The following is a 26,289-nucleotide window of genomic DNA, read 5'->3' on the forward strand; positions in this document are numbered from 1 at the left end:
CAGCACTCGCGACAGTAGGCACGTCATTGTTCATGAACTGAATCTTTGTTTAATAGTAAATTTTATTCTTCTGTAGCAGAGAGATTAATTTCTTCTCAGTATAATATCAGTTTTTCTGAGCATGCACAGTGAGGCTCAACTCTTGGACGGTTAGTGAAACCCCTGAGATGACCAATATCCCTCCTGGTGACACACTCCCTTGTGATCACCCATGAATCCAATACTAGATTATGCCAGAATAAAGCTCTAAATCAATCTGGGAGCAACTGGAATATGTATAGGATCTAGTTTTCCCATCTTAGGTTCTGGCACTTCTCAATTTATTCCATACATATCGTTCATCTTCTCTGTTTTTTGGAAGTTGAATATTCATTACATACCTGCTAGTGCTCTGACACATAGTAAAGTTTCACTAAATAGTAGTTATCATCTCATTACCAACATTATTATTGTTATTTGTATCTACGGTATATAATGAAAAATGAAAACACTACTGAATTTATTAATTCTGGACCCAACTTCAGTAGTGAGATGTCACATCTCTTAGTGGAGGACAAGGCAGAAAATAAGACTTTTACGGTCTACCTTAAGATTCATTGGTTCATAATTCTGTCCTTTAATCAACAAGGTAAAAGTAAATTGTGTTTAACAAAGTGAGGGAATTATACAACACATTTTTTTCTTTTTTAATCCATCAAAATTTAAAGTTGTAAATTTCAGCGACGGAAAATTGGATTCTGGTGTAGAAGTCTTTTTACCAGTGGAGGCAGGTAAAACAAAATAGTAATTTACATGCTTCTATCTCTGTGCATCTGTATATGTGGTTTTGGCTTTATAGTCATTATGAGTCCATTTTTAGCTTTAGGTCTTCACAGAAAACAGGGGGGATCAGAGAGTAAGAGAAACGAATCACCAAAGGCACCATGACTTCCCAAAGCTTACCCACACACCGGGGTTCTAGGCTATCCCACTGGGCGTTTCCTTGACAGGTAAGCCTCGCACTTCCTTCCAGTCTGTATCCTTCATCGCAGGTAAACAAACAGGTTGTCTTGTAGGACATTTCCCCCGTGGAACAGCTGAGGCGCCCATGTCTGGGCTGGCGGAGACGAGGGCATGTTCTTACTATATAAAATGAAAACTATTAGATCACATTTTACTGACTAAGGACAAAAGTATAATTATTGTAAGTTTAAAAATGCTGACACAGTATAAGCAAGAGAAGGGCCTTTTCTTAAAGTGGCAAGAAGTAAATAACATACCATTATTTTCTGAGCTCGTGATAGACAATTAAAGCCTGTGTTTTACCAAATACATTGCCCAAGCAATATCTCTGTGTTCAGCCCACAGGTGGGCACCTAAACTGTCTCTAAGGAGGCTCGTCTACAGATTGGGGGTGCTTGACAAAGGATGTACCTGCAGCTCTCAGCTGGCCCTTGGCTGTGAGTTTCCAGGCTATATGCCAACAAAAGGAAGGGGACAGAGATTCTAAGCTCAGGAGTAACTCCATTCTCAGATCTCACAGGTATGTCCTGGGCCTTTTCATGATCCTCTGCAAAGCTTCCCAACCTCTACAATCTTAAATTCCAACATTCTACTCTCTGACCACAACGCTTGTCCTTTTAGCCTTTTCACTCCTTTATTCCCAGACACTTACTGTAAATCCTAGTTCATGATCCTGATCGTAACTTAAGCATTAACATTGTTTTCTTTGTGTTTTTGCCACTGTGGCAGAGAATGCTACTTGCTCACCCAAAAACCATTCTTCCTAGTTTTATTCAGCATAATAATATTCACAGCGGGAAGATAACAATTTCCCACCTCCACTGCAAGGAATGACATCCAAGAGGTATAAGCTGAAGTTGTGTGGGACTTCTGGAAAAGCTATTTAATGGGGACTGGCTCAATTAAGAGAGTACTTTTTTGCCTTCCTGCTCCTTCTCCTTCTTTGTCCTGATATACAGACATGAGACATAGTACCCCAGCACATTACAGTATAAGTATAGGTCACTACTGAGTAAGTATCACGCACTGCAATGGTAGGACAAAAAACAAATAAATAAAAGAAACTTGGGTCTCTGATGACAATGGCATTTTCACATCAGCTCTGGATCGTCTACTTCTGTTTTTTCAGATGAGAGAAAAGTAAGCTCTTAATTGGCTTTAGACATTGCTATTTGGCTCTTTGATACCAGCAGCGATACATTATTCCTAATTCCCTCTTCCCTGCATCCATGTACTTTTCCTTTGTTAATTTCTCTCCTCTTTCAGCTCATGGGATTTGTGTGTGCTCCAACCCTGCTTAAGGCTAGAGCATGTGACCTAGGATCACATTACCCTGGTCCGAGAAGTGAGTAGGTACAACTGGTGACAGAGCTCCTTTCTCTGCCAGCTCTGAAACCCCCATGAGAGGACAGCCAGGAAGGTATATACTAAACCCTGGATGCTGGAAATGCCCCTGCCATCCATCAGCCTTAACACCACCAGCATGAAAGAGCCGTGGGGTGTCCAGAGGAGCCTGCATCTTCCCAGTGTCGCTACTTCTAATTTTCTACTTTCAACACTACATCAGAGAAGCTGCAAGAGAACACATGAACTGCTCTTGTTTCGGTAGGTTCCCAAATGATTCTGTGTTCTGAGCTCTCCTGGCAAGATTCCGTCACCATCCAGCCCATCAAAATCCCGTAATGTGTTTTAGAGTCCATACCAGTTACTTCCACAATGCCCTATGTTCCTGTTCATGACAATCTCTTGGGAAGCCCAAGGCTCCAAAGTCACCACACATCTACCAGGGTCATCCCTGCGCAGTTCTGATTCAAAGTTAACTCACAAATTCTTGCACCTGTCCTCTGGAATACTTACATGATCAGTCTCCAATAAATCCCCTCGTATCCTAAACTTCCCTTTTGAACTTTTCTCTCACTTTTTTATCCTGATTGAAATCTCACTGTCTCTTATAGGCAGGGCCTAGAGGTAAGGGAGGTGTCTTCTTTGCTCTTTATTGCCTTCTCAGGCCATTTTGTTTCCCATCATCCTAAAACTCTCCAGCTTCCTCAAAGTATCATCACATTAATATCCAACATCCTTTTCCCTCACCATTGTCTGCTGACCTCTGGGCCACTTCCAGTCTTTGAAGATTTTATTCTTATTCTCATTCATATTCTTTCTCTCTCTGTCTCTGTCTCTCTTTCTCTCTCTCTCTCTCACACACACACACACAAGTTGGTGATTTCATTATCTATATAGATGATTATTCTGGTATCCTGGAGTCATATTTTTCACTTCCTCTTTTCCAATGACCATATCCTTCACCCTCTCTCAGCCTCCTCTCTGTGGCCTTATCCACTAGACTTTGCTGTCACCAACCCAAGTATCCGACTCTCTGACTGCAGCTTTCTATCTTCCCAGATCAGTCCCTTAAGAGCTTTAACTACATCAATTTCTGTACCCTACTGGAGTCTTCCATCTATTGTGTGTGTGTGTGTGTGTGTGTGTGCGCACGCGTGCACAGTTTTAGATAAAATCATCTCTAAAGAGTTTATACTCTTTCTACACTTCTTTTCTTTAGTTCTAGCTTAGACCTGCTGCAATCAGGATTTCCAATCAGGGGAAGGAGAAGAAATAAGGAGAAAGAAAAGAAGGATAAAGAGAGAGGAGAAGAAAGAGAAGAAAGAAGGAGGGAAAAGGGGAAAGGTCAGTGGAATAGAGGAAGAGAGAGGAGAGAACAGAAGGAAGATGGGAAAGAAGCAGAAGTCTAAGAGTAGGGAGGGGAAGGTAAAATAGGAGGAGGGCAATGGAGAAGAAAGAGGAAGAGGTGGGGGGTAGCACAGACCCATGGAAATGAACCCTTTAAGTCAGATGGTATGTGACTCCCTGTCATAAACAGAAAAATGGAGAGGAAAAGAGAGTGGATTTCTGTTAAATATGCCAAAGGACGGGCACATATAATCATTTAAATAGTTTACAGATATAACCCCACAAGCATCACACATTCTACAAAAACCCAAAACAACCCCTACAAAAGAACAAAGCAGTTTTCTCTCTCAGACAGTACTACTGCAATACTAAAGCCAGAAGACAACATAGAAATCTCTACACATTTTTGAAAAAAATCATTTGGACTCAAGAGTTTTATTGGGACTCTGTGTAATATGTATTTTTCTTCTAGTTTCCTGCACTTGCCATTTTAAAATATTACACTCATTTATTTATGATGAAAGCTTAACTTTAAAATAATAGAAAAGGAAGTTGTGGTAAAATATTCAGTGCATGGTCAACCAAAGTCACAGTTTGATAGAATCTATTCGTGATATTAGTCAGCAGAGCATAAATACTGGCCACATTAAATATATGTTTAGGATTGATTACTCCTTAAAGAAAATTCAAGAATTATGTGAAAGGTTAAGTCATAAATCCTAGCTTGTCAGTCCTTGGGATGGTCTGAAACAAAGTCAACTATTAATGACAACAGAGTAGAAACCTTTTGCCTTCCACACTTGATTTTTATTGTGTCAATTATGTAAGGAGAAACTTTATTGAGTGTGTACATCAAAGGGGTAGAAATCTCTTGCCTTCCACATCTGACTTCCACTGAGTGTGTCCATCCCGTGTAGCACAATGCCAGTTGCCAAGTGGGGTTAAAGGATGGATTAAGATAAATTCCTTTGATAAAGATGTATAAACTCTAAAAAACCACATTCATTGCTTAATGTGGTAAATATACTGCTTAAATCACTCTGGCTTTTCAACCTGAGGGGAAAAAAATGGATTTACAACATCTCTCAAGTACACTGACAGTAAATGAGAGTTGGTGTTTCATAACATGCAAATTATATTGTTTCTCAAATGTTGGTTTTAATAAATTTTTATTGCCCCTCAGGGAAAACAAAGGCTGCAATATCTCCTGTTTAGTCTTAAACATTTTACACCTCTTTTCAATCAAGAATGACCACTTACTATCATTTTTAATTGGAACATGCTCATTAGTTTCAACTTATAGATTTTTTATTGCAACAAGCTGAAGAACTCTGCAATAAATGTTTCTTGACTTGCATTCATGTTAAAGCAATCTTTAAGTATTTATCCACTCTTTTTAGCAAATAGCAATCCAGTCTTTTAGAGAACAGTCTACTATGTAGTAGACAATGTAAAAACCTGGTGTTTCTTATTTTAAAAACTAATTTAATTTTCCCTAGACACACACTTACTGTCAATCTCAAAATTCTAGTAGTATGTATACTAAAAATAAATCTGACATTAAATATATGATTCTCATTATTGTTTAAACCTTTTTCTCAGAACAAATACTATCACAAAATTTAATATACTGTAATGTGGTATAGCTAGTTATTATTGAGAAACCACAAGGGAATCCTTACAAATTTGTAGAGAAATGCATAATTAAGATAAAATTTAAAAATAGTAAAAGTCCTCACGAAGAGTGCACAGGAGGAATAAGAATCAAGCCTACTAATTAGTATATAATGCTACAAAACATTAATGATTTAACATTAAATTTATAAAAGGCTTTATATTTTACACTGGTCTTTCATTTCAGCCTCAATGTTAGAAAGGTTTTCAAGAGAAAAATAAACTAAAGTTACTCTCTGTCCTTATAATTAGATTTAAATTAAATCTGTAAAATATCACTCCAAAATACCCAACCTGAAACAGAAGTGAACCCCTACACATCTGCCATTTTTCATATAATCCCAGATACCCCAATTGTAAGGCACACAATTTTATGTGCCACTAATAAAGAAATATTTTAGTAACATAAGAAATTTAATGCCAACGATGTTAAGGTGCATCTCAGTTTTAGAGATATTCAAATGTGGAAAGAAAGAGTTTTAGAATTAATGAAATATGGTATGTGTTTCATAGAACAATACCTCAAGTAACCAAATCCATTAATGACGAGTGAGATGAAGAATCTGAATAAGGAAGTATTTTCATCAGCATAACTTCGTAAACTGGTAAGTTAGGTAGTAGCTTTTAGGGGTGAAAGTGAAGAGATCTTAGGAAAATCCATGGGAAAAGGGGCCACCTATTAACCTGACAAGCTCAGGGGAGGCCTACATGGTGGCCTTACAAATTCAGAGACCTAAAGTAACCACAAAAGATGGTCTGAAGTTAAAACATTAACTAAAAACAGTTCATGGTGAGTAGTCACATTCAGGATTTGTAGCTGATAAATATAAAGAGTGGAGGATCTCCTGGGTTCACATATGACCTTGCAGTGGTGAGTAGGTGGGCTTTCCTTTTGGTGCTGGAGCCGAGAGAAGCCTAGAAGACAGAATCCTTACTCTAATCCAGTGAACTGGGAGACTTGGGGTCTAGGAGCAAAGTGTATTGCCAAAGGAGGCTGAGGGGATGAGGTGGGGGGTAGGCGGCAGATTCAGAAAACAACAACAACAACACACACACACACACACACAAATCAGGATATCCAGTTACATTTGAATTTCGCAAAACTCAACAACTAATTTTTAGTATAAGTAGGACCCAAATTTGGTATGGGATTTACACTAAAAAATTATTTACTGTTTATCAAAAATTCATATTTAATGGCGTGTCCTGTATTTCACCTGGCAACCCTAAGTAGGGGTGGATACTGTATTCAGAAGCTTCACGGACAGGGGTTCTCAAGTCCTTCGTCTGGCTCCCCTCTTCCTTCTCTCACATAGCTTCTCTTCCAGCCCTACCTGTGAAACCCGAGGAGGAGTCTGTGCAACAGTTGTAAGAAGAAGGAAGGTTGGTCACAGAGACGGCAAGGGTGGAGGTGACCTGAGGCACCATTCTGCTTGTCATTTCCCTGTATTTGATGTGGATCCTTAGGTTCTATCTGAGGTACTGTCCCCTTTTCAATGGGCCTCACTGTGTTCTTTGGGATTTGACTTGAGCAAATTCCCGCTTTCTCCAGCATGCTGCTATTCCAAGTGACGGCTAGAGATGGATAAGGTAGCTCACTCCTCCTCCTGCAGGGTACTGGCGTGGTTCCCCAAGCTGTGCAATCCCAGCAGGTCCCCACTCTGATAATCCCAAAACTTCTCCTGGCACCCAGTTTTGGCTGCTTAAAATCTGAGGTTTGCATGCCCTGGCAGAGTAACTCAGTTGGTTAGAGCATCGTCCCAATATGCCAAGGTTGTGGGGTCAGTCTCTGGTCAGGACACATAATGAAGCAACCCAATGCATAAGTAAGTGGAGCAACAAAGCGATGTTTCTTTCTCTCTCTCTCCTCTCCCCCTTCTCCTCTATCTCTAAAATCAATCTGAAAAATCTGAGGTTTGGGGTAACCTGTCCATTGTCTTCCCAGGCAGGCCCTTCCTTTGCTTGTTCATAAAAGAAATATGAAGGGCATAGTTCATAATGATGTGGTCAATTGAACTTAGTACTTCTGACTTCAAACTTCCTATAATTTTTTTCTCTTTCTGTGGTCTGTGGTCTATGAAATCAAAAGACACAAAGAACTTACTGGTCCATTAGAGTTTAAATTAAGAAACTCAAGCAAGACAATCAATAAGCAATGTGAATTGGCATTTTGCATACCTTTGCATGAGCTCTCTGACCCGGACCACAAACCATTGGGTTGACACAAGAAGATGCTGCTTCCCACGAGGTCAAATCCAGGGTGACAGCGGACCCCACAGGCTGCATTGAAATGGTTGTGGCAAGTGTTTTGGATAAAGTAACCATTTTCTGGAGGCTTCAAGGCAGGGCAGTGGACAACTAACATTTATAGAAATAGAATTAAAAAGCAAAGTTAGCTTTTGTCTGTGAAGCATCCCCCCACCTCCATATTTTGGGTTAAGAGGACATTTTATATATTTGGCTAAATTACCCACAGTATCCCCATTTACAACATTTGAATTTCTAAGTGCATATATGGAAGAAGGATCCTTACATCTCACTTCTGTCAGGTATCTCTTCCACTTAAATCTTAAAAACAAATATTATTTTATGCTTTAAACATTTATTTTGATGTATATATGGATACAAGATTTTCTAGTTCTTGACCTTCCTATGTCATTAGCTACTTTTCCTTCTTACGTAAGGTGGCATGAAATGAAGAACAAGTAAGGCCAGCAAAGTGTGTCTGCCAGGAATCCTAAGAGCCACAGCTTCTCTACGATGCATGTTATAGGCTAATTAAATGTCATTAAATCTTGACATGAATAACACTAAGACACTTTACTTATAAAAATATTTTCTTTAAACGAATTTAACTATCACCAGGGCCCAAACTTGGTGTTTCGTTACATGAATTTGTTGTTAAATTTGTGGCTTTTTTTTTTTTTCTCTTAAGAGTCATTTTAGATTTTTCCCAAGTAGTAAATCTTTCTGGTTTCATAGTTATATTACTCCTGGCTCAGAACCCCTTTCTCTGGAGCAAGATATGGATGAGTTCAGTGATAAGACATGTTACTTAATATGAGCAAAGACTACCCCCTACCCTGCTCCCCAATTAGAGAAAGAAAGAGTAAAGATCATTTTAAATGAACTGGATGAAAACACCAGCCTCATTTCCCTTGAAGAGATCGACTTTTATATTTCCTGTTGGCCAATGTGGGGAGACTTACCTTCACAGGTCTGGCCGGATGCCCGATAGCCCTCCTTGCAGATACAGTCTTCAGGGGACGTACTTCCAGGAGGAGAGATGTGATTTTCATCAGGACACTGAAGGCAAGTGCTAATTCCTCCTGGCGCACCTTCTGGTTTGTATGTCCCTGATGGGCAAGCTGTGGGCAGGCCAGGAAGTCTGTTTTATGTGTTGCATCAATTGGTAGTTAAAAACATTTTTGAGAGTCATTGGGGGTAAAAACTGAATGACAGCTTTTGTAGTAAAAATCATATAATTCAAGCAAGGACAGAAACCACATTTTTAAAAAAGAATGATGTAGTTTTTTATTTGCAGATTACGAAGTGGCCTCTTCTGTCCCACAATTAGTTATAATTACAGCACGACACAGCGTATTATGTCTGGGCTTTTTTTGTGGGAAAATAAAAATAGCAATGCACATGAAGGGACTAAAAGGAATGAATGATACTGGATGCATATAAAAATCTTCATAATATGGTATGCTCCATATTCCATCACCCCTTCCCCCCAACCTGTGTAGCTCCACCTCCAGTGCACCCCGAGCACCCTCTCCCAGCAGAGGAGAATAACTGTAGATATGCAAAAAGCACTTAGCCCCTACTTTCTGTTCAAAGCACTTGATAAAAGACAGGTGAAAGGAAAGGGCTTGAGGAAAATAATTCAACTAATGGGAAATCAGGCCCTTTGAAGCAAAAAGAACTAAGACTCTGCTTTCCCAGACTTGAGAAAAAACAAGAAGATTAAAGACAGGCTCTAACTGACTTTGCTTCATAGCCTCCCTTTGCACTGATAATGTGACTTTGAATTTGTAACTTACTCTCTCTAGTTATGCATCTGTAAAAGAACTCAAAATTAAGTCAATAATTGAGATATTGTGGAATAAAGAGACTTGCAATGCTCAGTTAAGTCAATTAAGTGTAGCAAGTATGCATTTTATTTAAAAACAATAGCAACCAAGTAATGCGCATGACATCTTATGCAAACTACCTCAGTTAATTGTCAGTTTTAATAAGCAATAGTAATAATTTATTATTATTACTGAATGCATTAATTATTTTCATTTTAAAGATGAGAAAATGGAGGCTTAAAGAGATGTGATGACTTGACTAGAGTTACTCAATTAGTAAGTGACAGAGCTAGAATTTTATTTAGACCATAACATTGATCTACTGATGAATTTTTATGACAAAAATTCAAAATTACATTTCTCCTGTTCTTAATTAGCAAGTAAAATATTTTAAATGCTAGCACACTCCCTCTTTGTATTGTCTTTTGTTTAAGGCCTACTTGTTCATAGATAAGCTCTGGCTTATTTATTTTTTAAAGACTTTATTTATTTATTTAGGTTTACAACAAAATTAAAAGGAAGGCTGGACTCAGAATTTAAAGCAAATATTTATGCATATCCCAAAGACTATTCTAAATATTTTATAAATATTATCTCTTGAATCTTAAGAGCCCATGAAGTAACTAATAATATTAATCTTACTTTATAGATGAAAAAACTAAGAGGTTAAATTACTGCCAAAGTGAAACAGTGAGTAAGTGGAAGAGCTTGGACTTGAACCCAGATTATTTAGATTCAGAGACCATGTTCTTTACTGTTGCTTATGCTGTGCCTCAAGCTGAAGTTTCTTGGATACAAAAGCCCTTGTTTTAACCACTATAACATGCTCAAAATATAAGTAATCATAATTGAAAGACAAGATTCATTACATAATGTAATTATTAGGAAAAAATAGGCTTCTAAAATTCTTGATTTTATTTAAAAACAGAAGATAACATTTTCCCATGATATATAGTAGAAAATTCCAGAATTAGATAGATCTATAACTATCTGGGAATGAGAGAAACATTTTTAAAATAATTATGATGATATATGAAAATACTTGAGCAGAAGGAAAGGGAACATTACTTCAGAGCATCAAACATTGAATCAATATTGAATTATTCATATTACTGAATATTTTTTTCTAGAAAAAGTTCAGTAAATAGTTCTGCAGCTCAAGAAGATGCAAGACAACGTGGTCTCCTTTAAAACAGAAGTCAGCACCTACAGAAGAAAATGACTAAGGTAAATTCACAAATGAAAAAGAAAATGTAAAATATAAAAGCAATATTAAAGTTGTCATTGGATGGTGCAGTAAAAAGAATCATAAAACTCCATAACAACATAACTGAGTAGACCCAGGAGAAGTAACAGTTATATATTCCTTACCTGAAGCTTTAAAGCAAAACGAACAACAACAACAACAAAAAAACCCTCATCAAATTCCAGGCAAAATTAATAAAAAGTGATTCACACCCAGGATAAAGGAAAGTATTACAAGCATTTAGGTAAGAAAAACAACATACTTATAAATGGTAAAATCAAACTGATATTTCATTTCTCCTGTACAAAAACAAATTTCAGAGGAAAGAATGGAAAAAGATGTACAGCTACATGGGAAAATATTATGCATCCAAAATTCCATATCTGAGCAAGATATTGGTAAATATGAGGGAAGAAAAAGACATTCAGGGATGTGTATGGGTTCTGGAAATAAAGTAGTATTTATAAAAATAAAATAAAGAACTCAGGTATGGGGAAAATGGCACTTAATAAATTGCTTGAGATTAATAACTAGCAGAACATATAATCTATTGCTAAATATCTAGCTAAAATAACTGTGAAAATGAATGTCAAATAAAGTCCCTTGTTATAAAGGACATATGATCTAAGGAAGAAAATGAAATCTATGTATAATATAAAGAAAAAAGGTTTAAAATGTGAAAGAAACTGGGAGATGGGTGAGAACAGCAAGGAGGTGAAGTTCTCGTTTCTTTTCCTACACATCAATACGATAAAGCTGAAATGAAAGACATAGCTTCAAATTTGCACATAAAATATACACGTAACTAAAAAAGGAAAACACAATGCATAAACTCCAAATCAGTGGAGGGGGAAAGAACACAGAACAAAGGCAGAGAAACACAAGGAAAGCAAAGAAATAGCAGAAAGAATTAGAAACAAAGCAGCAGAAATTAAGGTGATAGAAGAGCATCAAAGTCAGTCACCATGTCTGTGCCCCCAGAGTATGTTATCCTTTCCTCTGCTCCGGCACATATCACACTGTATGTAACCAAAGCACTTGTCTCTTTCAGTGAGCAACACGCTCTTGTTAGTTTAGTCTTCCAGTCATTGGACACAGCCGTTACCTATCCCATTGCCTGAGCCGGCAGTCACTCTATCAGAGGAGGGCAAGAGAAAACAAGCTCTGCAGAAAGGTGGAGGTGCGTTTAGCTGGAGGGAGGACTGAAGTCAGAGAAAATAACAGGGTGAAGTAACAGAAAACGAGACTTGGAGTCCCGAAGACCGAGTTGCAATCTTGGCTCTACCACTAACAATCTATGGGTCATGGGCAAGCGACTCTGTTTTCTTTTCCTATGAAATACAGAAGTTACAGTTAATGATGTGTATGACATTTCCAATGCTAACATTCGATAATTCTATAAATAGCATTCTAAAAAGCAAGTCAAAAAGAAGGCTTCCATATTCGCTGTTAGATTATGTCTACAGATTTTATAACTTATTTTAAAATAATATACATAAAAAATAAAATAATATACATAAGAGGGAAGTCATCTTACACTATTACTCTCCAAAACCTTTAGAGTAATCAAGAATTTACAAGACTGGGGAACCGTGTTTTGGATAAAAATATACAAAGGCACATTTGGAAATATATTGTGAAATTCATCATGATAATGGAAAACAGACTTTAGAACTATTTAAAGGCATTGCACAACCCTAGTGGGAGAGGTGTAATCAACCTCTTTGATTCCCAAGGGGGAAAATTCCTCATCGAAAACCAGGCAAAAGCTGAAAAGACGAAACAGACTGTGGTTTGAACAAGTTTCAGAAGTGATTGTAAACAGTTAGGGTCTGTTTTTTTTTTTTTTTTTTTTTAATATGAAATGTTTCCTTCCTGGGGATGAACCCAATATTATTTCTTAATTGCTGCTTTTGTTGTTAAAATAAGCACTTTCTCTTTTCAGAAACATTTTGGCGGTTACCAGCTACTATTACTGGAAGTGTGATTCTTAAAGTTATCATGTTGTGCTAACATTAGATTATTCTTCAGCTGGCAATTCTTCGACTGAAGTAAATTAAAACATCAACCAGTTGGAATTTGTAAAATACAACAGTCTTCATCCTCTCTATCCTACCCACTCAATATTAACTCCTTAGAAGACCATTTTAGTTAATATTATGTTATATGATAACTTACATTTCATAAAATTCTTTTCTAGTCAAAATTTAAAATTAATTTTTTAAAGATCTCTAGAAATATTAAGAGCCTTTGTTCCTTGCATAAAGGACCAGGTGCGTCAGCTGCCTGAGGGCTGTTCCTCCACAGCTCCAAGGGTGCTCATTCATGTAGATTGTAATGGGGTCCAGAAGTTGTGCAACTCAAAAGCCCTGGGTCCTGGTAAATCTAAGTAGAATACCAAGCATGCATCTGGGCCCTCAGAGAAAGGCTCTTTATTATTACAATATTATTCTTTTTCTCAACTTTATGGATTTGTTCTGAATAAGGAATCTGTTCCTACAAATAGTTACGCTAGGATTTTGAGCACAGGAACCTACTGCACTAGCAGAGAACCAATTTCTCCAAGGCCGAGCCAGTTTTCACAAGTATAAGACAAGGATCTACATACAAGGACTTTTCTTTCTTTTCTTTTTTAAGTTAGGCAGTCAAAATGTTTTCTATTTTCATCAATGAATTAGGTGAGGAGACTTGTAACTGCCCTGGATTCTGCACATCCGAATCTGTGTGTAATGAACGAGCATCCTGCCAATCGCCGTGCAATTGCTTAGCTCATTTGGCTGGAATACAGACGACTGGGAGAAAATTGTGGATCTGAGCAACTGTGTGGTGCCACAGCACAATATGGCACCCTAGCTGCAGGACACCATGTTGTAAACGTAAACACCTGCTCAGATCAGAAAAGAGATTACTGATGGACTAGGATAAGTCTATCAAAAACCAAAACACAAAACCCTCAAAAGACTGTCCAAAAGAGAATGCTTCAGCCAAGTTAATGTCATATGTTAAGAATTAATATATGTGCACACACACATATACACACATATGTACCCATACATTAACACACAAACACAACCTGGCCGGGTATGGAATACTTAGGCAAATCTTTCTCCATTGGAAACTCTGGGTTCCTAATTGTCTTAAGGTGTTTATTGTCTGGATGAGAAATGTGAGATTATACTGATTTTTAAAATTAAAACTCTGTGGGCAAGCACTTTTGGGAGAGGCCTCTGGAGATTTTAGAATTATCTTTATTTATTCTTTCTAAAATAGCTAAAACATAGAATCATATAAAGAAGAAATTAAAATTTACTATAAGCTAAACCACTCTGGTTTGAAATTTCTTTTAATTTTTGGTGTTTAGGTTGATTTCAATTTTTTAAAATTATAAACTTTCACTTATATTGTTTTTTAAAAGATTTTATTTTTATTTATTTTTTAAAGAGAGGGGAAGGGAGGAAGAAAGAGAGGGAGAAAAACATCGATGTGAAAGAGAAACATCTATCGGTTGCCTCTGATACATGCCCTGACTGGGAACCAAACCCACAATCCTGGTATGTGCCCTGACCTGGAATCGAGCTGGTGACCTTTCACTTTCTGGGATGATGCCCAGCCAACTGAGCCACACTGGACAGTGCCATGTTGTTCCTTTATATCTTTCATCCATTAAAAATTTTAACTTTTCAAACTCATTGGCCAATTGTCATAATATTTTATATTCCCATCAGCAGGAATAAAAGTATGTATCTTTTGTACTGTAATTAGCACTGGGCATTACAGCTTTTAAAATTACCAACTGATCAATATTTAAATATGAAATCCCATGAATTTCTGTGTAACAGGGTTTTAACTTAAACCAAAGGCAGATCTATCCCTGAGATTCAGCTATGTGTAGGCCCACCGGTAGTCTATTTGCTTAAAGAACTTGAGAAATTTCTGGGAGAAAACATCATCCATGGTGGGAGTAATATTCAAAGTGTTATGGCCCAAAATGGCACTATCATTCATGAATGAGAACAGATATCAGCTGTGGCATCAAGGAGGGTTCAGAAGCATGCCCATTTATTCACCAAATGTGACCTCTACAGGTGCTGGATTGCGGGACAGGCCAGTGAACCTAGAAAAGTGGTCAGGTCAGTAAAGGGGCATTCAAGGGGCTCAGGGCAGCAGTACATTAGTATTTCAATATTGTAACAACTTTTACAACTGTATTGATACATATCTGCTGAATATTAGTCTGTCCTAAGGAACGAGAAAAGATGCTCATGTTGGACCTCATAAACACCTAACCTTAGTCAGAAAGGAAGAAAGATTCTGAGTCTAGTTTGGTGTTTGTTTACAAACTTGTTTCCCTTTGGGTCTTACAATGAGGAGCAGTAAGTCAGGAGTAAAGTCTCAGGCCATAGTTGTCTTTGGTATTTTCCTTCCCTCGTCTCCTCCCTTCCATAAGATTTTTAGGTCTTTGAGGGTTTGGAAATGTGGATTCTATCAGTTGCTGTTTTTCATGTCCGTTGTTGCTATGCTAATTTAAAACATAATTTTATGACTTGATTGATTCTGTTACCATCATACCTGCAACCTCTACTTCTAGGTTACTTCACATTCAGTTATTTCTGGCCACAGGTGCCAAGTAAAGATTCCTATAACAAGGCTCTGATCATGCCTCTCTCCAGCTCAAAAATCAACCAAAGGCCATCTCTGTAGCCTGCAGTTCAAGCCCCAATACAATCTGGCCCCTGAATCCCAACATATTCATAGATTTCGCCTACTTTTCCATTTATACAAGCTATCTCTGGTCCCCATCACAAGTCTGCACTTTCCATACTCCATAATACTACATGCATTTCTAATTCTACCTTTCAAGCTCAATTCAAATCTCATCGCCTCCATAAGGAGAAGTAAATATTTTTGAGTAGCTATAGCATCCTGTGTATCATGCATCCCACCTCATTTTTATTTTCATTTAATATCAGTTGCTTAGAACAGGAGTAATCACAATCCTTGATTCATGACACACATTCTGACTTCTTTATAATAATTAGAGCTCTACTTCATAATAAGCAACCTTAAGGCAAGTACTGTACAGCAATCACATTTTTCGAAGTACCTAATAGAGATCTGATAAATAGGTGAAGGAGCCAATGAATATATTTAAATGATTTCTTTCTGTAGTTTCCATAAAACCTGGTTCAAAATATCCACACTGCCTGGCATTCATTCTAATGATCTGTGTGGTCTAACCTACTGCACCCTGAGGTATTCCACTTAGCTATAATTTTCCCCTCCATGTTCCCATATTAAAATATTTGGATTATTTTCTGAATAGTCTTTGCATAAATAAAATTGCAAGTATTCTACTTTGGCAACTGCATGCTTTCAACACATTAAATTTCACCATGTCCCCCACCTTTGTCCCATTTCATCCCTTAAAGTAGGGTGTGGTGCGAAGGATCAAGTGAGAGTCCTCAGATCAGAATTCTGCTAATTATTACTAGCTCTGACAGTGTCTGACCTTCTCTAAGTTATGTAATCAATCAGAGAATTGGATTTCCCATCACGGAAATATGGGTGACTGTGTTTGCATCCAAGTAGTTTAAAACTAAAATTTCATGGCCCTCTGTAGGGATAAAAAGGATACGACAGATACAGGGATAATGGGGATACAGAGAAGAATAAAATAGAACTCTGCTTGTATCCTTACAAACATTCTGGTCTTAAACAGATGATTAAAAAAGAAAAAAGCACCATGTTTTATGACAATACATAAGAGGGATGTTATCCAGATTTGAGGCAGGTGAGGAGTGCTCAGGTAAGAGTTTTGGTCAAAATGATTTCAGAGGTGAGACCAGGACCATGAATAGACGTGAAAAGAGGTGTAGAAGCAGGGTGATGACATTCCAGACGAGGGATCAATATGTACAGACCCAGAGGAAAGAGAGACTGTGCTTAAAAAAATAAATATTCACTCTGGCTGGAGCAGAGAGGGGAGAAGCTATTAAAGTGAGTACCAGAACCATCCAGGCTGAATAGACCATGTTCAAAAGCCAGCAGTTTATCCTTAAAACAATAAGAACAATTAAAATGTTTTAAGTTAGGGGGTGTGTCAAGATCACTCTGGATGCCTTTTGGAGAATAATTTTGAAGGACAATACCTCATTCTCAAACACATGGTGTGGTTGACTTACTCCCATATATCCCTGTAGATAAGGATGATTTAAAAACTTGGATTAATTGATTTTTTTGCTTAATTGCATTATGTTTTTCTCTATAAGTCTTATAAAAATCATCATGGGACATGAGATATGGAATAAACTGAGCTCACCATGCTTCTACACCATTAACACATAAAGAGCAGTATCACAATTGGATTGATAGAATCAAGATGGAAAAATCTGTCAACAGAGAAGAAAGAATGCACACAAACGCAGACAAATCTGTTTCCAGGAAGGCGTAGATAAGAATTCTCCTTAGCCTTCCTGCTATGTACAACTGAAAACTCTGGACGTCACATATAAAACAAACATAAATTGGCATGATAAAAAGGCAGACCAGTGCGGGACCTCAAGATCCAAAGACTGACATGACCCTGAGTTCTTTGGGCTTTCTTTTTCTTCGCATATCTCAGACTGAAAGCTGAAGAAGCTGACAACCCCAAAACACCAATGAAACAAACAAACAAACAAAAAAGCACCAAACAACAAAACACTGCTCTCTCTAGCCAAAGGATAAAGGAAAAGAGCAGCCTAGCAAGATAGAACATGTTTAGACGACAATGACGCAAGTCCTCGACTCTAGCCAACCACAGAAAAAAGTGTGGCCCAGCCTCAGCCACACCAGGCAGAGGTCAAGGACTGCCTAGACTTCCCCTGTTGTGAAGCTCCAGTGAGCACCCCAGTGGCTCTGCTCCAGTGGAATCAGAGAAGGCCAAGTAGAGAGATGGGTCCTTCACACCATGGAGACCACAAGGGTGAGGGTTGTGTCTCACTTTCACATGCACCCTAGTGACAAGGGGTCCCTTCCCCTCCTCACTAGAGTGGCGTCGTTGTAGGAAAGTCAGGACTTCCACCACCACCAAGCAGTCAAGAGGTGCCCTCCTTGCAGTGCCAGTGGAGGCCATGTGGGGCACTATAACGAGGCACTCCTAGGCTTCCCAGCCAGGATGCTGCCAGTGGAGGCTTAGCAAAGAGCCAGAATGGCCATTCACACCCAGCAGTAACGAGGTCCCCCCAGACACACAGACTTATCAGTGTCAACGGGGGCAAAACGAGGAACTTGGATTCTATGCTCACCCAGTCGGAACAAGGCAGTGTTCCTTATTCCTCTCACTCTGCTTAGAGGAATGTTTATATAACATTCCTGAAAAAACAAAATCGTGGAAATGGAGAACACATTAGTGGTTGCAAGAGGTAAAGTGGGGACAGCTAGTGGTAGAAGAGAAGTGAGGACACCTAGGGGTGGGGCTAGAAGAGCATATTATGGGTCCTTGTGGTGGTGGAATTATTCTGTATCTTGACTGCATGAATGCTAATATCCTGGTTGGGTCATCACACAATAGTTTTGCAAGATGTTACCATTGGGAGAAACTAGGAAAATGATATAGGGGATCTCTCTGTATTATTTTTTAAAACTGCTGTAACACTACAATAACCTCAAGATAAAAAGTATAATGAAATACAAAAAAGCAAGCAGCAGAGAAACACGATTTCAAAGTGCATCCAGAAATATCCAAGATAGAGAAACTGCATCTTGGAGATTGTGTTATTTTATTTTATTTTTTGGCCTCTGCTATGCAGCACATGGGCTTGGGGTAAGCATTAATAAATTTTGAGTGAATGAATGAAAAAGTAAATAAATAAAGCAAAGTGCATGTTTAGATACCAGAACACAGCATATGGAAACTCTGCTTGGTTCCCAACTTCCTGGGAATTTTCCATTCCTTTTTTGGAGAAGTGAAGGTGAACAAGTCTACTGACCCTGAGAATCCCTGGCTGAGAATCAAAGTAAGCCATCTGGAAGGCCGAGTTCAACAATAGGAAGTGGCTAATCGCACATGTATTTCTTTCATGTTATCTAGTTACTGAGATTACTTTTGAAATTTAGTCCTAAACCCATGGTATTTGTGTTTGCGTGTGTGTGTGTACACCTGTGTAAAGCTATTTGCATGTACTGAAGACTGATGGTGTTGGGTAGTGTTTTAATCTATGTAACAATAAAAGATAGCATTCCAGGATATTATAGATTTTTACCACTAAAGCAATTATTTAATAAATATATAGAGCAAAACATTATTATTATATGTAGCATAATGTTAGTGGTTGGGGGGTTTTCCATTAAAACTTGAGACTTATAAATTTTGTCAAACTATGGAAGCAGTTAAAAAAATAAATCATGAACTTTGGAACAAGTTATAAGAAAAAATCCATTCATTTATTTATTATATGTGGAATACTGAAGGCACAACCATAAAAATTAATAAAGCACCAAGGTTACTCTGTTTCATCATCAATATTTAATATTGTAAATGGAGTTATTTTAGTGTTTGCATGTAATATTATTTTTAACCTAGAAAATCCAAGGAAATCAATTGAAAAAAAAAAACAACCATGAGAATTAAGAGACTAGATTTGTAAGGTGGCAAAGTACAATAAATACTTCAAAATCAATAAATTTGTAAGGAGAAGCATTATGTTTAAAAAATGTGATGAAATCCCATCTATAAATAGAAACCTATGTTGATAAGAAAAATTTGGAAGAGAATTGTGTAGCGCATGAAGAACTATAAAATTTTATTGAAATTGACATATGAATAAGAAAGTCAATTTGTAAATTCATACAGGAAGAATATACCTCTCAAGTCATTCTAGTACTCATGTATACTCTCTATCATAGTCTGTTCCATGTGTTGAGGTGTCTATAAAGCAATAATAAGGCATAAAAAAATATCCCTGACCTCCATCCAACCACACCCCTCTTTAATTAAGGCACAATACACAGGTCTCTGAAGCTCCAAGATGCAGTTTCTCCAAGATTTGGATAAAAATATATCAATGTACATTATAAGTAAAATAATTTTAATCAAAAATTGTTGAATGTAAAGGTTTATTAGAATTTGTAATGCTTTGATTTTCCCAAACATGATTAGGTTAAACAAACTGCTTCCAAGTAAAATAGTAATGGGGAGTCCTTTAGTGAATCTTAGTGAAGTCTCTTTGGAGGACTTTCCAGAAATTTGAGAAAATGAATGATTGTAATCATTGGATAACAACTCCTTTTGCAAGCCATAAGTTTTCCAGTTCTTCAGTTTCTTGAAGAAGTACCTAAGGGAATCATCAGCTAATCGATCATTTATAATACTTTTTTGATGATAGATAACTCATTATATTTGGCATGTAACTCAGGAGAAACTCAAAGAATTTGGTGACATCAATTTAACACAACTCTTTCAAGTTCCATCTACATATTTGTATGAAGAAGGCTGTCAGCACTAGAACCTATAAAAATGAAAAACAGAAATAAAATTGATGCTGTGAGTAATAGAAATCGATGGATACATGAATCTCCAATAGTACCTTATTCTTACATGATGGAAGTAGCATGGGAGAGATTTAAGAAAAGAAACAAATGATGCAAGGTTTTTTAAAAAAATGTGCTTGTTCACAAATGGATACTTCCAGAAGGAATCACATTTGCTCTGGCATTTTGATTTCAGTGGGTACATTCAAAAGTGATGTAATAGTTTTATTTTAAAATGCCGATGCAGTACTATGGAAATGCCATCTTTTAAAAAACCTTTCAAAAAAATCTTTAGATGGCTATGTAAAAGTCAACGGGGGTACGTGGGTTTTTGATATTTTTTTAGGAGTTACATGAGCAAAATCTCTTGAAGACTACTGATTTAACAGATGTGGTTTTCCTTTTGTCTCTTTTTCATTATTACTGGAAAGAGTTAGCTATAATGGGGATGGAGTAAAAAAAATGGGAAAAGGGAAAACTTTACAATGATCAGCAAGATTTAGTCATGATACTTATTTTGGCAATTTTAGAATACCGGGCAATTTTTTATAAGCATTTCTAAAGAGCACAGTACAGTACAGTACCGCAAAATCCTGCGTTATAGCAAAAAATTGGCTCAGTGGATTGAGCGTCGGCCTGCGAGCTAAGTGTCGCTGGTTCGATCTTCCAGTCAGGGCACATCAGAGAAGGAAAACTCTGACTCCAAAAAACCTCCGCTGCCTTGCGGCATACCTCTTCAGGGGAAAGGCTAAGGGAGTAAACCCCGACAGAAAATCCGGAGCCGGAGTCCCTAAGGCGGTTTGACGTTGTAGTCAACACCGGCAACTCCTGCGGCGCACCTGAAGCCAAGCTGTATTGACTCCGTCGTTCCCTTGGACCCTTCAGCTGCGAAGAGCGGGGGGGGGGGTCTGCTGCATGGGCAACAGCAGACCCTCCATATCACCCTGCCCAGGCTCTGTAGCTTCAGCTTCACTGGAGAGGACACTCCAGCGTCATCGCAAGATGTCGATTCAACACGGGAGGAGACAGATACCGTGTCACTCCCGAGTCGGACTGCACAGCCATTCTCGGCGGTGCAGATAGACTCTTAAGAAGCTACACCATCGTCTCTCGAGACGGACGGCTGCTGACGACGGAGCAAAAAATCCGCAATAAATAATTAAATATAATATTTTTAAAAATCCCGCGATACAATGAGGCTGCGATAAGTGAACCGCGATATAGAGCGGGACTACTATATACTGACTTTGGGGGGTTTCAGTTCAGGACGGCAGTGCAGGAAGATCTTGGGTCACCTCCTCTCAAGAACATCCCAAATCTGTAGCTACATATGGAACAACTGCCTCTGTTGTTCTAAAAGCTGGCTGAGCAATTCCTATGCATCAGGTGAAGGAGAAAAGATCCATGTGGAAGCAGGTAGGCGAGGCTAAGACAGAGTTTCACCTGGAATGAAGTCCCACATCTGCGAGGGAACTTAAAACCCACAGCTTCTCCTTCAAGAGCAAAGGGTATGAGCACCACGTTGGGCACCCCAACTTAAAGATCTGCACCTGAGAGACGAGCCCCCAAAACACCTACAAGACTGAGAAGTGTCTCTTAAAGAACTATTCACCAGCACCAGTGCTCGGCACAGAGGCAGCTGATCCAGAGGTGTCCAGACTTTATGTGAATGAGGCTCATTTGCTAATCTTAAAGCAAGGGCCTGAGGGACAGACACCTAATTTTATCACACATCTACAGTCCAGCTGGCGGGCAGGCACCATCTTCATGGTCTCTCTCTGCTTCACTCTAGTCAGTGGGTGCCATCTTGCTATTTTTCCTTCTTTTCCCTGGCTGGCACCATCTAGATGCTGTCTCCCTTTGTCAGACTCTAGAGGGCCAGTATCTCCTAGAGGGGAACTTTGACAAATGCCTGGTACCCCCATTTTTGCAGCTACCACCCAGGGGATACCCCTTGATCATCTGGCTCTACTGGCTAGGGAAGCTTGTGTTCTTGTGTCCCATGGGATCACAAAAATTGGAGAGACAGTTCTCAGAAAAGCAAGCTACCACCCCAAGGGCACTGCACAGACATCCCCATTCTTTTTGTGAAAGAGGCTTCTTGAGTGCTTGTCCTGGAGATTTGGCCCGAGGGGCAGGCTTCAGGTTTGGCGCACAACCAGGGACCAGCAGAGGTGCTCTCAGGTAACAAAGGTGGAGGGATGCTGTCTTTGCTTCCCCCCTGCCTCCCTGCAGCTCACTGGTATGTCCAGAAAGGAGCTTATACACTTGTCTGGAGCCCCACTTTTTGTGAATGCTGCTCAGGGGACACCTCCACATCGCCTGGCTCTGGTGGCCAGCAGGGCTAATGTGCAGGGTCCCACAGTACACCTTTGCATACATCAAAAGCTGCTGCTACCTGAGGGTCTGGCTTTCAATCAGGATGAATCTAAGTGCTGACTGATGCCCTCCCTTTTTGGGACACTGTCAGGTCTTGGCACACCCTCAAGTACTAGGAGCCATTAAAAATAAAATAGTTCTGCTTGGACAATCACAAAGGATTGAGAGACAACCAGGAGCAGGGGTAAATGATGAGGCTCATCTCCTACAGGAGGACATTCCTTCAAGACTGGGAGAGGGGCTGTCTTATTTAAAGCGAGGACACCAATGCAGAGAGCAAAATGAAGAAACAAAGGAATGCATTCCGAGCAAAATGAAGAAACAAAGGAATGCATTCCAACCAAAGACCGAGATAACACTTCCAGGAAAAACAAAAGGCCTTAATGAAGTGGAGATAAGTAATTTACCTGATAGAGTTCAAAGTAAAGGTCACAAAGATGTTCCAAGAAGTTGGGAGAAGATGGGATGAACATAATGAGTACTTGAATACAAAGAAAGAAGATACAAGAAGGTACTGAGACAGGATGGTGAGAAGCTAGGAAAATTGCTTGGCATAGGAATAGGGAAACTGAGACAGATAGCTGAACTCAATGACTGAGCAATTTACAGCCAGGTGCAGAAGGTGTCCCCCATGCCTGGCAGGGGGCAAAACTGGGAATACAAGGACCTCTCCCCAGGGTAACCTGTCTTTCCCTGGCCTTTACTCCCTGGATAAAACATCTGGGAGATAACATCTAGGCCTCAGTTGTATTTCTACTCCAGGCCCAGAAAAGCAGCAAAACCAGGTGGGTGATGCCAGAACCAACTGCAATGACTGAAGACCCCCCCGTCCTGTCACCGACCAATCAGTGGAGACTATGACCCCGAAAGGGCACACATGGAGAACTGATGAATATTCTACTGAAACTCTCCCCTGAGACCTTCCCTAAGATTCCAGCCTTCAAGAAAGAGAGAAAAGCCTCAAAACAAAGGACCCAGGCTAGCACACCCTATGGGGAGCAGCCTGTGCCCTGCCCTTTCCTGTCTTCTTTTCCCCACTTCTTTCTTCATAGGCACATGTCTCCTAAACTCTAAGGCAATGGGCCGTGAGCAGCTTGTCCCAGGCTAACCCCCTGGACCTGTCCCCAAGGCTCCCTCTTCCTGACTTCCCAGTGGGCTGAGTTAGCCCAGCCTAGATTCTCCTGTTGCTCCTTCTATGCTAAGCCCTTCTTTGTTTTACTGTCCCTGGCTTTAATAAACATATCCTCATAGTCACCTGGAGTCATGTTATGAAATCTTTCCTACAGGATGTCAACAACTGATACACTACAGATGGCCCTAGGCAGACCCACAGGGCCAGGCCACTGTATGGTAACAGTACCAAACAGAAGTCACAGAGCTGAAGAACACAATAACTGAGCTTAAAAATACAATTAACTGACTTTGGAGTTTGGTGATGTTCTACCTTATGGTCTAATTCTATGTGTTTTCCTGTTACAAGATCATGATAGACTGAAACATACACTATCAGGACTACAATACCTACCTCATTCAGTGGAAAACTGAACAAACCAGCCTCATCTAGGCAGCAGGTAACCATTCCACCCCTTTAGTTGACAGAAATACATGTCAACATGCTAGCAATGTTCCTTCATAAAAAGCAAATAGGAATACATTGTACAAATTCCTTACACCTTACAAATCCATTATTAGTCACTCTGGGGATGTTTTTTGGGGGGAAAAATCGCTAAACTCTGCTCAGAGAACAAGATTGCCAAATGTTTTGGTTTCCATTCAAGAATTTCTAGAGCTCTCTGTCCTTTCTCTTTCCAAAGAAATGATATAATGCTTAGGAAAACGTGTGCATGTGTGCAGAGTGGGGGTGGGGATTTGTGTGCATATGTTTACATATATAATAAGATAGTCCTCAATAAATATTCCAATATTTCTGTTTCCATAGTGTATCCTCCTTTGATAAATAATGGAACTGGGGCTTTGGCTTGTTACCTAGTCCTTGGCCTTGGTTATCATCTAGCTATAATTTTCAATCTGTTAATTATTCCAACCTCAGAAATGGATTCAATCTCTGCAAAGAGCAGTGTCCTCAAGATGCCTATTGTCTCCATACTCTGCATCTCTCAGATCCCTTCAGGGAAAATTCAGAACAGCTGCAATGGCTTGGATTTACAACAGAAGTTCACTGGTAAATCAACTGATTTGAAGATCCAATCGTCTACAAATGACTAATCTAGTGCATCCACCGTATACTGCATTTAACTTATCATTGACAAAGTTAAACCAAATGTCAATATTTTGCATTCAAATGAATTAAATACGCTCTTAAAAACATCTCACCATGTGCCTTTGTTCTAGGGATCCGGTGGCTTGTGGAAACCATGAGACAGCCTAAGATTTCAACGAGTTTTTGTTCATCTAAGATTCTGATACTCAAGTTGATCTCTTACCCCAACCCTTTTTCAGGAGCACTTACTGTGGGCTCTGAGGCAGGCAGTTAGGATACAGAATGAATTAGAAAGCCCCTGCCTATTGGAGTCACTAGTCTAGTGAAATAGGAATAAAGACAACAGTTGTGTGAGGTGGGAAAGGGAGCCAGAAGGAAAAAAAAAAAAAAAAAAAAAAAAAGGTCTGAGAAATCAAATAGTGTGGTATTTTGGGAAACTATAACTAGTTCCAGATTTTAGCTCAAAGGACAAAGAAAGATCATATCATGAAAAGCCTTTATTTCATGCTAAGGAGCTTAAGTTTATTCTGTGAATGAGTCACAATCAAAAAACATTAAGCAGATTTGTACTTTCTTTTTTCCCTGCCTACTGTTAGTTTGAACCATGTGACGCTGCTATTTTGTGGATTGAAAATGATCAAATATTGATGATCTCCTAAGGGTCAAACTAATACTTAACAGAATTTGAAATTTTATTTTTGGTTGTGTGTTTATTTGTTGAATGTCTATCTCTATGGCTAGATTGTAGTAGATTATGGAGCCAGACAATTTGTGTTCATAAACAGCTCTATTAGCTGTATAACCCTAAACAAGTTACTTAACCTCTCAGATTTTTACTTTCCTTGTCTCTAAAATAGAACAATACTTCAGAAAGTTATTATGAACATTAAACAAATTAATATACATCAATGCTTGGAAAAGTCTCTGGAATAGAGTAAGTACTATTTTAATATTAGTTGTCATCATCATCATCATCATCATCATCATCATCATCATCACTGTCCAAATGCCTATCTTAAATGTGAAGGACGAAGAAATAATACTAGAGTTAGAAACGGAAGCAATATCTTTTCATTAGCCACAACAGTTTTTCAGTACTTTTCCCTTAGTTGAAGTTCAATGACTAATCCTAGAAAAATATTTTCTTAACCCTTTAAACCTTCTAATGCAGTGTTAAAGTCCCACACAATTTCTGAATCATACGAAATATTTGCATGATTAATGAAACTGAGTTATGTAAGTTTTTTTAAAAAAATCATAATCCTTTCATAAAGCATCTATTTGCAACAAAAAAAGAGTATTGATATGTAAATATTCCTGGGCTTTCTCCATTTCTGGTTCCCTAAGGAGTGATGTGGAATCAAGAAAAGAGGTTTGAGCTAAGGCTTGGGTGCTAAGGTAAGTGTGCCCATGCTTGTGTGTGTGTGTGTGTGGGTGCGTAAGGGGGAGTTAGAAGAGATATGTGCAGAAGGGTTATGGTTTCTAAGGGA

At 38.7% G+C, this 26,289-nt stretch overlaps 1 protein-coding gene across 1 annotated transcript in view; it reads right to left on the bottom strand.

The window, feature by feature from the left end:
• Positions 1–26,289, bottom strand: part of SVEP1 (sushi, von Willebrand factor type A, EGF and pentraxin domain containing 1) — a 164,422-nt gene that overhangs the window by 95,050 nt on the left and 43,083 nt on the right. The window contains exons 4-6 of the mRNA XM_090274555.1: positions 8,577–8,735; positions 7,546–7,725; positions 943–1,122 (exon numbers count right to left, since the gene is read on the bottom strand). Of these exons, the coding sequence (XP_090130681.1) occupies positions 943–1,122; positions 7,546–7,725; positions 8,577–8,735 (519 nt within the window). The remainder of the gene's footprint in view (positions 1–942; positions 1,123–7,545; positions 7,726–8,576; positions 8,736–26,289) is intronic.

The sequence above is a fragment of the Furipterus horrens genome, unplaced genomic scaffold, assembly GCF_987537825.1.
Source record: "Furipterus horrens unplaced genomic scaffold, mFurHor1.1.pri manual_scaffold_4, whole genome shotgun sequence".
Classification (NCBI taxonomy): Eukaryota; Metazoa; Chordata; class Mammalia; order Chiroptera; family Furipteridae; genus Furipterus; species Furipterus horrens.